Source organism: Embiotoca jacksoni, unplaced genomic scaffold (assembly GCF_022577435.1).
Source record: "Embiotoca jacksoni isolate LCO1_2020_lvr unplaced genomic scaffold, fEmbJac1.0.p SCAF_32, whole genome shotgun sequence".
Taxonomy (NCBI): Eukaryota; Metazoa; Chordata; class Actinopteri; family Embiotocidae; genus Embiotoca; species Embiotoca jacksoni.
In genome coordinates, this window is record NW_027185384.1 from 3218468 (window position 1) to 3233039 (window position 14572).

The following is a 14572-nucleotide window of genomic DNA, read 5'->3' on the forward strand; positions in this document are numbered from 1 at the left end:
TTGAGCTTGACGGCAGTTTGTTGGCAAAACAGTCCATCGTGTTCACCGCAACATGTGCTGCCTTTCTGGGCCTGTTTATTAAAAAAAAAAGAAGAGGTTTTTACACCAGTCCAATACTGATTTTACTTCCGTCTTCAGACACTAAGAATGTCCACTGTCCAAAAATGAGCTAAACTCAGTAAAGTGAGACTGCAGGTAGATGTCTTCCAAGGTTTTAACTTGTTCTTTTTGTTGTTGTTGGTCTTCACTTGCAGCAGGCTTTCTTTTTTATGGGCTGAGTGCTGAGGATGACCGTTTTGTCTCTCACCCTGTCCTCCTGCTCCATTAACAATCTGAGTAAAGGCAGAAACACAGAGTGAAAAAGAGAGAGGCCGCTGCATGTTAGCACCACCAATCTTTGTGCATTTTTTTTGGTTTGCATTAGCAATTTTTCACACCGACACGACATGATCTTACCTGGCCAGGTGTGTCAGGGACTCTGTCACGTTACTGCCTGTGCAGGCGCTGACCTCAAAAAACATCACCTTGTTGTCCTAAACACGAGATGCACACAAAAATCGTCAGACATACTGGTTATCCTGTACAAAAGTGTCAATAGTTGCAGCTTTGTGTTGAGATTAAAACAGAAAGGAATGTCCTGAAAGGGAACCACTCAATTGCATTTATCATGATTTTGTGTAAAAGCAATCAAACACAAAGAAATTAAAAACCGTCCCTGATCAATTATTCATGAGCTTTAATTTAGATTTACACAAGCAAGTTGCTCAGCCTCTTTAAACGACACCTCCCTGTCTCCACCCATGTCCATCTTGTTGCCCAGCAGGAGAACAGGGATCCCTTCTCCTGCAGCTTCCTGAGTAAACAAAGAGCAGGTTAATATTCCTGGAGGGGTTCTTTAGCTATGTAGTATACAACTTCCATCGAGTTGGGGAGACAGATTAATTTAAAAAATGGTCACAATTGACTCAGTTTAGGTCGATATACCTCAATTTTTAATCCGTCAAGCTCCAAAATAAGTGGATCTTTGGATAATTGAAATGCTAGACTAATGGCAAGTGGTAATACAACAAAATAATACAGATAAAAGTGATACACTTGTAAATAAGTATAATGTCAAATTAAAAACAACAAACCACTACAATCTCCAAAGACGACGCATAAAATGAAATAAAAATAATTTAAAAAAAAGCTGTCGAGGACATTGTGTGTGAAAAGGTCCGACCTGGATGTTGGCGAGCCACGGCCGCACAGCCCTGAAGCTCTCCTCCACCGTGACGTCGTACATCACCAAAACGCCGTCTGCCTTGCGAAAGAACTGCTTGGTTATGCTGCGGTACCTGTGGCGATGGCAGGGCTTCAATGTCAGCACATTAGCCTATTTTAAGTTTACTTCATGCAAGTGCATCTCAATGACACTATGTGATACTATATTGAAAAATGTAAAATAAATCCTGTCCTTTTAAATAACAATAACTGCACAGTATCAAATACTGTTTTGTGATGTATTTATAAAGAATACAAACACATTTTAAGTGCAATAAAGTGTCAAAAAAAAGAGAGGTTTTTTTTACACCAGTCCACTACTAGGGGAATTGTATGCGCTTTGAAATGTACTTACTGATATTTAAGTACATAAAAGTAGACTTTATTTTTGCCTTGGAGATTCTTTGTCTTTGGACATGTTGTGATTTGTAAACTAATAATTAATATGACAATCATAATTCCCTAATTTTGACTACGAGGTTATTTTCTTGGTGAATTTGCTGAAGTATTGCCGGCATTAAAATATCCAACACATTAACTGAATTATTTTGTCACTCACCTCTCTTGACCTGCAGTGTCCCAAAGCTGCATGGCGATCTGCAAGTTGTCCAGGGTTAAAGTCTTCACAGTGTAGTCAATACCTGGTCAGAAGAGTTTGGTTTATTTTTGTTTGAATGTTTTAAATTCGATTGGAGTTATCTTTATTCTTTCTCGAGGAAAAGAGCAATAAACCGCCACTCGAGGTCAAACTGTGATATTGATTGGGCCTCATTTCAGGAGAGGAGAGGAGGTGGGGGAGGGGGGGCAGGGTGGTGATAACAGGGCTCCACTGAGGATTGGAAAAAGATGAAAGCGAGGATAAAAGAAAATTTTATCAGAAGTGACATAATCTGCTGTAGAATGTGTGCCAGGGCTCTTATACGGGCAGCGTGAATTCAAAAGCCCTTCCATGTGACGTTAGGTCACCCAACAATCTTCTGTGTCAGCATCCACAAGCACACACATGCCTTTCAGGTTTGTTCAAAAACATACAACACAGTCACAATGTCTTTCTTCTCACCCACAGTAGCAGTTGTGGAAGGGTCGAAACGGCCCTCGCAGAAGGAGCGGAGCAGGGATGTCTTTCCCACGCTGGAGTTTCCAACCAGGATCACCTTAAATAGACGATCTGGGGCAAACAGTGCTCTTTCTTTTGCCTTCTGAGAATGATAAAAAAAAAAAAAAAAAAAAAAAGACAAAAAAAAACTCAAGACAGACCAAAAATTCTGGTTCATTACCTCTGCATGCGATGACACATTAAAACTTATTTGAAGCTCCAAAGCTGTGTTCGTACTTGCGGGGTCTCCCTCCCGACAGGGTGCCCTCTGGGAGGCACAAGTGGGTTCTTCGCTCGGGTAAATCGGGATTTCCTCGCAGGGGGAACTCCTGTCGACACTGGAACCTGACTGGAGGGTGGGGCGGCAGAGGGTTCTGCTGCCATGACGACACTAGATTCAATGTCAGTCTGTGCTTCCTCTTCATCCTCATCCTCAGCGTTGTCCTCCTCACTGAGCTGGTGCATCAAGGGCTGGGGTCCGCCTTGGAGCAGGTGGGGGAGGTGGTCCTCCTCGATGGAGATGACCCGGCCGAGGGGCCACCCGTCTGGCGGCGCATCCAACGCCTCCTCTCCTGTCCCGACCTTCTTCTCAATTTCCACCCTCTTTGATCTTTCTCTGTCTTTCCCCATCGCCTTCTTGGTGGCGGGCATTTTACCGGACACCTTTTTGGCATTTGCCTTCACATCATGCTCTTTGGAACAACCGTTGGCCAAGCCCGAGCTTTTCTTCACTGCAGGGCGTTGCTGACATACAGGGGTGCTGGCAATAGTGGTGGAAGAAGCGGAGGTGGTTGTGGTGTCGTCTTCACTACAGGAGGAGGAAGCGACAAACACGATTTGAAGGTGCTCTATAGGCAAGGCCTCCAGAGACTGGTAGGACCCGTCCACCAACAGTGGGGATCTTTAGGAACAGAGGAGAAACAGAGGATATATTGGATCAATTCACTTAACCAGGAGGAAAATCTGGAGCCCAAAGCCTTCAATAGTTTCTGATTTTCATCTTGGCTAACCTAAAATGTTGATTTAGTTGATTTTTGTAAGTGTATAGAATCAGATACCCTCTGTTTTTCCTCCTTTCATACGTGATTTTCACATCACTGATGAGGAAATTCTTTAAAAACAATCTGACGGGTGAGTTATGTTAAAAGAGGATGATAAAGGACTCACCTTTTTGCCGACTGGCTGGTGTCATCAAACATGTCAGCAAGGCCTGATCTCTGCTTCTTTCTGAGTGATGTCCGAGGCTTGTTTAAACAAAGAGGCGGTATTACCGTTTTTTTTTTTTTTTTTTTTTTATCAGCTGTTTAATGCAATAATAGATACCACCTTAATGCAGCTATTGTTTACTTACCACACTGCAGCATATGTCCCGCTCATCCTTTAAATGTTTGTTCATCTCTCTGGGGAAGAAGAACAGAAATTAAAGTCAAAAGAAAAGATTGAACCTGGAAGTGAATTTTATCTGCCCCCACCTGAGTCCTTTTAAATCCCTGGAATCAGATTTATGACATTTGACAATTAGGACTGAAGCAGAAGCCAAAAAGATTCAAAACAACGACCCCCCCCCCCCCCGGTTTGAAAAAGAGCTTGTGAGGTTTTTAAATCCTGCCTGAGGAGGTCAAGCTGCTTCATCAGACTTTGCTTCTCCCTCTGCAGTCCTTCAGTGACTCTGTACATTTCTCTGAAACAAGACAGAATGACAGACAAACTATCAGTAGTTAATATGTTTGCAGTTTTAAAAACATTATTTCTTCAATTCTTTAAGGGTTTATCTCAACTGAGAGCTTCAGATTAAGGATTAGGTATATCTCAAATACAGTTGGGAATTAATCGTCAAGGAAACACTGCAGTATCTTCAGTATGATTAATACAAGCATCACTTAAATGAGTACAGATAGCGTGTCTACCCACATCTCTTTCTCCTGATGCAGCCGGGAGGCCTGCTCCTGCAGCATGGTCAGCTGTTCCTGGGCCAGCGTCAGCTCCTGGCTGGTGCTCTCCAGCGCTTGGGACAGCTCGTCGTTGTTCATTTTCAGCTTGACGTTCTCCACGTGGCTCTCCTGCTTCTCGCTGCTCAGCTCGTGGCACTGGAGCTCGACCTGAAGAGGGCAACAGTCGCAGGAGTGAGAATAGACCAGCGCCGTGTGAATCCCCTCCGGCACACGTTAAGGAGGTAAGGACTGCTACCACAAACACACATCTCCAAAGTCGCACATGTTTCGATTTCATACAAATCATGTGGACTTTTCTTGGATAAAATAATGGATCTGACTGATGTTTTAACATTTTATTGTCCTATGTTTGTGTCTCATGTTTTTAAGTGACACCTCAGGATAAGAATATTACCCACCTTGAGTTATCTTGTCTGTATAACATCTACAGTACATGTAGTGTGGATGATGTTGGTGCGACGTGTTTTGCATATTCGCTCACCCGTTTCTGCTTCTGGAAAAGCTGCTCCAGCTCTCGCTCCTTTGAAAACAGTTGGTGCTCCAGGTCCTGGCTGTGCAAATGAAGACGCTCCGAGTCCTGCGCGGCCAGAAGAAGAGGTTAAAGTTCACAGGGTTAAGCAGTGGTACATGATTCAGGTTCGAAATCCCCTCCAGACATAAAATACTGCTTTAAATAACTAAATGAAATAATTTTTCCACACACAAAAAAACACAACAATTCTCAACATTCTTCTTTTCTCTCCATGAAGAATCCAGAATTTATAAATATATAAATGTTTTTTCTTTGAAAAGTTGAACTGCAGGACAAAAAATGTCAAAGAAAATGTATTTTTGCCTGGTTGAGTGTGGGAGGATTCAAGTCTCCATATCACACTCGTGTAAGTCACATGTTGAACTAGTTGTGATGACGCAAAAATCAACTTGTACTTGCATGTGTTCAACTCAGAGGTGAGTGCAGAGAAGCTTTTTTTTTCAGTTTGAAAACAGTTTTCTTTCCAAAACAATGTCAACATATTAGGATGAATAGCTCCATATTTCTCCAACTTCTTTTCGTGCTAAAAGAGATGCTGTTTTGAGAGGTTTAGTTACCTTCAGTAGCAGCCTGTCTTTCTCATTTTTGATCTGCGCCTCCATCTCTTCATATAAATGCCGAATCTCGCTGTCATGTGTTGCAGCCTTCCTGCAATGAAGAACAGTTCTCGATATTAGATATATTATACTTATTTTGGTGAATCGATAAAAGACATACAGCATGGCACGATAAAATATCTCCGAACAGAACTGGGAGGAATATATTGATGACGTATTATCATCATTAATGTGTTTCCACACCAGGCAGAAGGTGGTCCGACTTGAGAGGGTGCCTCCAGATTAGTGGTCATTTGACATGGATAAAGGGGTTGTTCTATAGAGAATTCCATGTAAATCCATATAAACACTCTCAGGCTGCGGTCCGGGATGGGGCCGTCACGTAAACACTCACTCTCACTCTCACACTCACACACACACACACACACACACACACACACACACAGCGTTATGTCACTGATTTTTTTTTTTAGGTAGCTAATGAAGCAGAAGACTATTTGCTTTAAGGTTCATAAAGTGCAGTACTTAAAGTTACAGTGTGGGAACCAATTAAGAAATGTGACTTTTTAATCCCTGCATTTAATTATCCTTCCTGCATACCATATGTTTAAGTTTTCCTTCCCTATTATTCTCTTCATTTAATCTTGTTCCATGTATTTTTTTTTCCTTTCACATTACTTTTTTTTTACACTTTGAGGCAGAAAAAAAAAGCTTGTAGACCATAGCCTACAATCTTTTTTTTTTTTTTTTTTTTTTTTTTACTACCTTTGCAGGGCGCTCTCCATCTCCTTCTTTTCCTGGTGGGCTTCCTTGATTTGGTGGGTGACCCTTGACAGAAACTCCTCAAAATTGGACAGCAGGTGAGGCTCATCTCGCCTGAGCTGCGCCCAAAGGCTGCGCACCTCGCCTGGACTGGAGAGAGGGAAGAAAACAACACAGAGAGAGGGAGATTGGATAAATCATCCTACACATGAACAAAGGAAGAGGACAACAAGAGATATGCAGTGATTACACTCACTCCTCAAACACATTACTGGCTCCCAGGCTTTCCAGCAGCATACAGAAGTGCTTCTCCTCATCGTCTTCACCTCCTGACAGCTTGGCCTCCCATTGGCTCTGGTAAAGGGCTTCCTTAGCTCTAACGACTGGGCCATGATGGGCCGGATTTTGGTCATCGGTCACAGAGATTCTCCGCCCGTGCAGGAACTGACCTGAAATACGACCAAGCAGGGTCGAAGCACTGATGTATTAATGGGCAGGTGTACCATGTGGACTTCAGTTTTTAAGCTTGAAAATATACATTTTTCAGCACAAAGAAACAGGGAAACATTTAAGAAACAGCAAAATAATCCTCCAGATCTAAGACAAATAAAGAATGTGCAAAGAATTTTAAAGCAAGACTATTTGAGAAAATTTGAGAAAAAAAAAGCATCACATTTTTCTTCTTACAAAAGAAAGGTTGAATTCATATTTAATAAAAGGCATACTTCAATGAGGGTTTTTATGCTCAGCTTTACTTGGTCTGGTGTGATCTGTAGCATATGGTGGATAATGTTACAAAGTTCAGCTCAGTCTATTCAGTGACTGTACAACTCTTAGATACAGTGGGTACGGAAAGTATTCAGACCCCTTTCAATTTTTCACTGTTTCATTGCAGCCATTTGCTAAAATCAAAAAAGTTCATTTTATTTCTCATTAATGTACACTCAGCACCCCATCTTGACAGAAAAAAACAGAAATGTAGAAATTTGTGCAAATTTATTAAAAAAGAAAAACTGAAATATCACATGGTCACAAGTATTCAGACCCTTTGCTCAGTATTGAGTAGAAGCACCCTTTTGAGCTAGTACAGCCATGAGTCTTCTTGGGAATGATGCAACAAGCTTTTCACACCTGGATTTGGGGATCCTCTCCAGTTCCGTCAGGTTGGATGGTGAACGTTGGTGGACAGCCATTTTCAGGTCTCTCCAGAGATGCTCAATTGGGTTTAGGTCAGGGCTCTGGCTGGGCCAGTCAAGAATGGTCACAGAGTTGTTCCGAAGCCACTCCTTTGTTATTTTAGCTGTGTGCTTAGGGTCATTGTCTTGTTGGAAGGTGAACCTTCGGCCCAGTCTGAGGTCCAGAGCACTCTGGAAGAGGTTTCCTTCCAGGATATCTCTGTACTTGGCCGCATTCATCTTTCCTTCAATTGCAACCAGTCGTCCTGTCCCCGCAGCTGAAAAACACCCCCATAGCATGATGCTGCCACCACCATGTTTCACTGTTGGGATTGTATTGGGCAGGTGATGAGCAGTGCCTGGTTTTCTCCACACATACCGCTTAGAATTAACGCCAAGAAGTTCAATCTTGGTCTCATCAGACCAGAGAATCTTATTTCTCATAGTCTGGGAGTCCTTCATGTGTTTTTTGGCAAACTCTATGCGGGCTTTCATATGTCTTGCACTGAGGAGAGGCTTCCGTCGGGCCACTCTGCCATAAAGCCCCGACTGGTGGAGGGCTGCAGTGATAGTTGACTTTGTGGAACTTTCTCCCATCTCCCTACTGCATCTCTGGAGCTCAGCCACAGTGATCTTTGGGTTCTTCTTTACCTCTCTCACCAAGGCTCTTCTCCCACGATTGCTCAGTTTGGCTGGACGGCCAGGTCTAGGAAGAGTTCTGGTCGTCCCAAACTTCTTCCATTTAAGGATTATGGAGGCCACTGTGCTCTTAGGAACCTTGAGTGCTGCAGAAATTATTTTGTAACCATGGCCAGATCTGTGCCTTGCCACAATTCTGTCTCTGAGCTCCTTGGACAGTTCCTTCGACCTCATAATTCTCATTTGCTCTGACATGCACTGTGAGCTGTAAGGTCTTATATAGACAGCTGTGTGCCTTTCCTAATCAAGTCCAATCAGTTTAATTAAACACAGCTGGACTCCAATGAAGGAGTAGAACCATCTCAAGGAGGATCAGAAGAAATGGACAGCATGTGAGTTAAATATGAGTGTCACAGCAAAGGGTCTGAATACTTATGACCATGTGATATTTCAGTTTTTCTTTTTTAATAAATTTGCACAAATTTCTACATTCCTGTTTTTTTCTGTCAAGATGGGGTGCTGAGTGTATATTAATGAGAAATAAAATGAACTTTTTTGATTTTAGCAAATGGCTGCAATGAAACAAAGAGTGAAAAATTTAAAGGGGTCTGAATACTTTCCGTACCCACTGTATTTGTGTTACCATCACACACTAATTTTAGCATGTTATTTTCCATTAAATTTGACTTGTAGCCAATGTGGCCTCTGGCTAGCTAAAATTTCACAGTCTAGATTTCAGTTTATTTTTGCATTTGCACAGCAGGCCTCAATCACAAAAAGAATGGATTTACATGCATTTCATTTTCCATGAAAGCCAACTATTAAGAGATATAAAGTTCAACGTGACTCTATGTTTGACTTGTCACTTGTTTCAGGCTTGACAGACGGCAAGGAAACCTACTGAATCCAGAGGAGAAAGCCTCCAGTGTGAGGTAACCAGCACGGTCTGTATCCAGAGAGTCAAACACGTCCTCCAGCTCCTCCGCAGACAGAGGCAGCTCTCTGTGGAGCCTCTGCCAGAACAAAAATATAAACAGACAGGACTTTTAAAACGCTGGTGCAGTGAGCTGATTACCGGCAATGTGAAACATCTCGATTAGAATCTATTTAAATCTACTTTTATGTCAGGAAAAAAACGAAACAAATAAATGCCCCATACGTCAGCTACCTTTGTATCTGTATTGTTGCAACCCAAACACAGCTCACGTTGAATAAACAGTTGCATGAAGTGGGCGCTTTATGTGTCACCGTGCAGCAGTTCTCTTGTAAAGCCTCAGCACATACAACGGCAACAAAAGGCACGACGCTCACAAGAGCTCTGTCCTAATTAACTGGCAACACAGCTCAGACATAGTTGAAGCTTTAAGGGGGCTTGTATGTATTGTTCCTGCTTTTCATTTCAGCCTGTGAAATGATGCGTGTGTGTGTGTGTGTGTGTTTGTGTGATAGCTGAATTATATTCATAAACATTTCCATCAATGGTGTTATACTCCTCCACTTCCCGAGCTGTTCGAGTGCGCTGAGTGGGTGAAGTGCTCCTTTAGCAATGGTCATGTAAAATAAAAAAATAAAAAATCCCAGAAATGAGCGAGAACGGTGACACTAAGTGTTTCCAGCACGCTCTTCACTGTTATTAAAAGAGACTAAATTGTGCCGCAGGTAAAAGCATGTCCTCGTGACCTATTGTTCTTCTTAGTGGAGGCTTAATGCATTCATAGACCATACGTGCATTTTCAGAGAGATAGGAGACATTAAAGGATGAGTGTGTGTAGGGAAAACAAACCTCTCTGTGGTAATCATATAGAACTGGTAGCTATATATTTTTTCTTTTCCTTCCTTAAAAAAAACTAAATACCCTATGTTCCAATTTTGTTGTGATTTTACTGTAAATAACTAAAAGGTTGCATCACTTTGTAAAGCTGATGATGACTGAAAAATGTAGTTATGTGATTCTCTTTTGTGGTCTTACCTACAATTTTAGTGGTTTTATATGACAGCAAATTGAAGCTCTTTGGGTTTAGAAATGTTGTTCAGACAGAAACAAACCATTCTGAAGACATCTACTAGAGCGCCGAGAACTTCTGATGGACATTTTTTGTATTGTTTTCTGACACTTTATAGACCTGAATGACAAATCGCTCGACTGATTTCGCAGATGAACTGAAAATCCGTATTTGTTGCAGCTTTAAAATTAAGCCTTCAATGTACCTCGAGTGAAAAAGTGGACTGCTTAGATCCCTAATAGTTTATAGAGGTGCTCTCAACTTTACTTCACAAGCCTAAAACGCAAAATTGAAGCAAGCGCACACAAGCCTCCATCTCTAACCCTCATGTCGGTGCGGGTGATGAAGCCTCTCCCCTCCACGTCGCAGGTCTGGAAGAACTCCTTGGTCTTGTCCAGCAGGGCGATGCGGCCCCAGTCTGAGCTCCTCCCCCCTGGGCTCAGTTCAAAGCCATTCACTCGGTCCTTCTCTGCCGCCATGCCTGGCCCTTCTTTCTTTCTTTTTTTTTCGTCTTTCAGGACACCGTGTGCAGTCAGCAGCTTGTACTTCAGAAAGTGGGATCCTCCTCACTGGCCCCGCATCTAGTCCTCTGGGGCCCTTACAGTCGCCATGACGACGGACGCAGCAAGTAGCATCAGACGATGAGTGAAAAAAACGTGTGGCTTATAAATACACTCAAAACTGCTTGAAGGTCCCTATGAGACAGATAGAAATAGTGGAACTTTAATACTTCTCACTAAAGAATTTTTAAAGGTGACATTTTATAGAAAACTAGTGAGGAAAAGATGTTACACAAGTGGAAGAACATTAATGCAACACTTGTTACAACTGTACTGTACTTCCCTTTTTTAGTAAGCTGGGAACAAGTCATTCATGAAGGTATGTAAACACAGTTTAATAAGGGATTATCTTAATACCCCGTCATAGAGAACACATGACAGTGTAATGCCTGCAACACTCCCAACAGCCAACACCAACAAGCAAAGAGGAATTCAGAAACTTGTAATGTCTCCCGTCGGCGCTCCTGCAGCAATGTTTTTACTTTTAATCCCAACTTAATGTCTTAACCGAGGTGAGGAGGTGTTGTGCCGTTACCACTGTTCCGAGCTACCGTGGAGTTTCTCTTGACAAAGTTTCTGGATGAGTTGCAAACACCGGTGGAAGTGAATGATGAGTAGCAGATGTCAGATGCGAGTCTAAAAATCTGTTTTTCTTCAGGAAAAGTTTGTTTTAGTGGTGAGATTTTCAGCTTGGCAGAAAACTAAGTGATTAAAAATAGCACATATACATGGCACTGCTCCTGCTGTCCTCAGAAACCCTTCTAAACACAAATAAATTCCCTATTACAACAGGTTTATGTAAGTATTTACCCTATTTAGTACAAAATTACTCAAAAACACTTAACTCTTCTCAATAAGTCGTATAATACATGAGTAAAGTTTTGGGGATTTGTTTGCAACATCTACAAAACTCAAAGCAAAGTTTCTACCACATCTACCAGATGCACAACTTTGCAGTGAACCACAAATCAGTTCATTAAATAAACACGAAGCAGAAGGAAACTTCTTACCTTTTAGAAACGATATGCACAAGAGCACTGAAGCCTTTTTTTTCTCTTCCGCTCTCAGTATCAACAGAGCGGCAGTGGTTCTCTGTGTTTAGGAAGTCTTGCCTCACAGATGAACTTCAGACAAGTCATTCTGCAACCATGTGATGTCATGAGGAAGTGGCCCTGAGGCTTTTCAGCCCGGGTCCACCCGCTGCTCGCACACTGACGGAGGGCTGCAGAGTGAACTCTCTTCACGCAGCCTGCATCTGTAACTATGACGACAGCAAAGTCAAGACCCCGAGTATATTGAATGTTAATGTGTTCCTGACAAGAGTTTTATTTGAAACTTAAAATGGATGCTTGTAGATTAGCATGAATCTTTTATTATAAATTTACAGATTTGTCATTTTTAAGAGTATTATTTGCTAATAAAAGCAAAACTAGTTGACTGTTGCTAATTTACTGAAAGATTATTTTGTGTTATGGCAGTTTGTGGTGTTGATGGTCCATTTCAAAATTGCAACACTTTACAAGAAATAATATAGTTATCTATCCGTCTCCTCATATCTTACAATGCCATCTTGTGGTCTAAGATTACCATTAGATTTTCTGGAACAAAATACTGCACCATTACATTATAGATGTAAAAGTAGTGATCAGTCAATTTAACTGCACGCTTTCACTCGGTCTAAGATTACCACAGAGAACAAACACTGATGCATCAGAATTTAAACAACAGACTCAATCAGTGTTCCCCAAGTTCATGATTCAGGAGTCATTTCTCAGTTCCTTGAATCTTCTGAAGTAAATAATCCATTTGGAGGTTCAGATTTGGCTGTCCTTTCTTGGTCTTTTTGCTCAGCATCTGAAACGTCTCCATCTTTTTCTGCTTGTACTTCTGAATGGCTTCTTCTCTCTGCTGCTTGTCCTTCAGGAAATCCTGGAATCAAAATATAATTTTTTTTTTTACAATAGAACAAGAAAACCTGTCAGCAGAAAGCCAGAGTGCAGTTGGATTTCAAGTATCGAGAAAAAAAAACCCAGAAAAAATAACCCAAACAAACACCGTGATCATACCTCTTTCTTCTTTTTCCGAGTTTCTCTAGTTTTCTCAAATTCCTCTTTTGTCTTCTGGTACGACGTCTTTTTCTGAATTTTTTTCCTCATGCGGTTGCTTATTGGAAGACTGGAAAAAACAAATAAAATATGAAGATAAATTATATGAGCAGACTTTCAGAAATAGTTTGAAATGGACAGCTGAGAAATAATACTTAATATAACTTCAAATTTAAAACACCTTTCATGTTTCCTTTTGAAATGAAGAGGTTGTCAGTGGATTTCCAACATTACCGTTTCAAAAGGTCAGTGCGCATAACGTTATTAATAATTTGATAAATCAAAGATGTGGAGGAGTTCATTTGATGTTGTACTTTAACACAAAAGCAATGAAGCGCCACACTCAGGTTTTCCCTTGATTTACTCCCGCACACTTGTTTTCATTCGGGCGGAGCGTCCTCACCTTTCTTTCTCTGAAGCTGCTGCTGCTGCTTCTGGCCTCTCAGAAACAGAATCGGTCCCCTCAGCTCCACCAGTAACGTCCTCGTCAGCCGCTTCACTCTGCTTTTCAGCAGCATCGTCTTCGGCCGCGTCTCCCGCCCGCCCTTTCATTCTCAGCTTACTCCTGTTCACTCGGTTGGCCCAGGCCTCGCTCCTCAGCCTCTCCGCCTCCGCAGCGTACAGATGCCGGAGGTGTTCTGGATACTTCTCCTCCTCGTACGGCGCTTTGGACCCGGGGGTTTTCCTTTTGTTCTCCTTCCGCAGCAGCTTGTTGTACTCATGTTTGACTTTCTCCTTTCTCTTGAAGGCAAACCCTTGGCCTAAAGAGAGCAGATCAAAAAAGCACGTCATATAATGCGCAAAGATGCTGCACCCGAGTATTTTTTTTGTTTCACAGCACCTGAGCCAAATGAACCTAAAATAAATAAATAAATTTAAAAAAAAAATATCTATATTTGTGTGCTGACTAGGAGAGAATAAGGCAATTACAGTTTAAATCCGCTCATTACACACCTTGTTTACAAATGTTTTGTGATTATAATTCCTTATGGCATACATTGTGTATATTAAAAATAAATATTGTAAAGATAACAGTCCAATTATGTGAAAATGCATGTTTTTTTTTTTTTTTATAGCTGCCCCACCAACCCACCCCTCCAGGAAAACCCTGTCATGTCAAGCTAATGACTAGTTCAGAAAGATGAATGGATCGATCACCTAAATGCAGAATTTCTTAGCAGACCACTTTAAATGTAAGGTTGGAGGAAAACATCGACGCAACAACATTAGTGTGGATTTACTGTATAAAGTAAAGTATTGCTATCTGATTACGTTTCAGGTGCATGCGACAGTTATGACAGGTTTTTAAGACAGTGCTGGGACATATTGAAAACGTCACCAAACAGCCATTAATTATTTAACCACCGTTTCTAATGAGTTTAACAGAGTTTAAACACCTTACCTTCCTTCACGCTGCCTTCGAACATTTTGTGCTCGGAGATCCATTTCCTCTTCTTGTTGACACCCTGCGCGCCGTTTTTTGATTTCTTTAAGTTGCCTACTTTCGCTGCAAACTTATTATTCTTCATTTGTCCACCTGTTGGTGCCATTTGAGTTCAGTTTTTTTTTTTTTTTTATCGCGAAAAGTGGACTGTTTACAACTCTGGCGGGCTACAAGCAGCGTGCCATTCGTCCGCGGACGCCGGATGATGACGTCGAGAAAGCGGGACGTGAGAAATCGATCACAGAACATACAATCCCACAACGTAAACAATTTATTTAAAAGGTATAATTAAATGTATGCTTCGGCCGACAAGTGTGCACACAGCAGATTTATTAACTAGTGTGCTTAAATAAATTACTAACAAATAATTTTTGGGCAATTTACAGTTTTTTTAAAAAAATAATGTACCAGAGAATTATTTTATATGAGCAACATATTTTATTCTTCATTATGTGCCATCTAGTTTATTAATTGTTGATCAAGT

General features: G+C 41.4%; 2 protein-coding genes across 2 annotated transcripts; both read right to left on the minus strand.

Moving 5' to 3' along the window:
• Nucleotides 1-83: 83 nt before the first annotated feature.
• On the minus strand, nt 84-11794 carry cracr2ab (calcium release activated channel regulator 2Ab). Its single transcript, XM_069164745.1, has 17 exons — nt 10303-11794; nt 8878-8989; nt 6419-6611; nt 6166-6312; nt 5401-5491; nt 4793-4888; nt 4271-4458; nt 3969-4040; nt 3711-3759; nt 3527-3603; nt 2597-3260; nt 2324-2462; nt 1823-1904; nt 1223-1337; nt 752-853; nt 457-533; nt 84-332 (listed from the first exon to the last, which is right to left on the minus strand). Exons 1-17 carry the CDS (start codon nt 10456-10458, stop codon nt 245-247), a joined length of 2448 nt encoding a protein of 815 aa, XP_069020846.1. The 5' UTR covers nt 10459-11794; the 3' UTR covers nt 84-244.
• Nucleotides 11795-11888: 94 nt separating this feature from the next.
• Nucleotides 11889-14290, minus strand: ccdc59 (coiled-coil domain containing 59). The gene is made up of 4 exons (XM_069164744.1): nt 14047-14290; nt 13048-13405; nt 12606-12714; nt 11889-12468 (listed from the first exon to the last, which is right to left on the minus strand). Exons 1-4 carry the CDS (start codon nt 14192-14194, stop codon nt 12304-12306), a joined length of 780 nt encoding a protein of 259 aa, XP_069020845.1. The 5' UTR covers nt 14195-14290; the 3' UTR covers nt 11889-12303.
• Between the last annotated feature and the right edge of the window lie 282 nt (nt 14291-14572).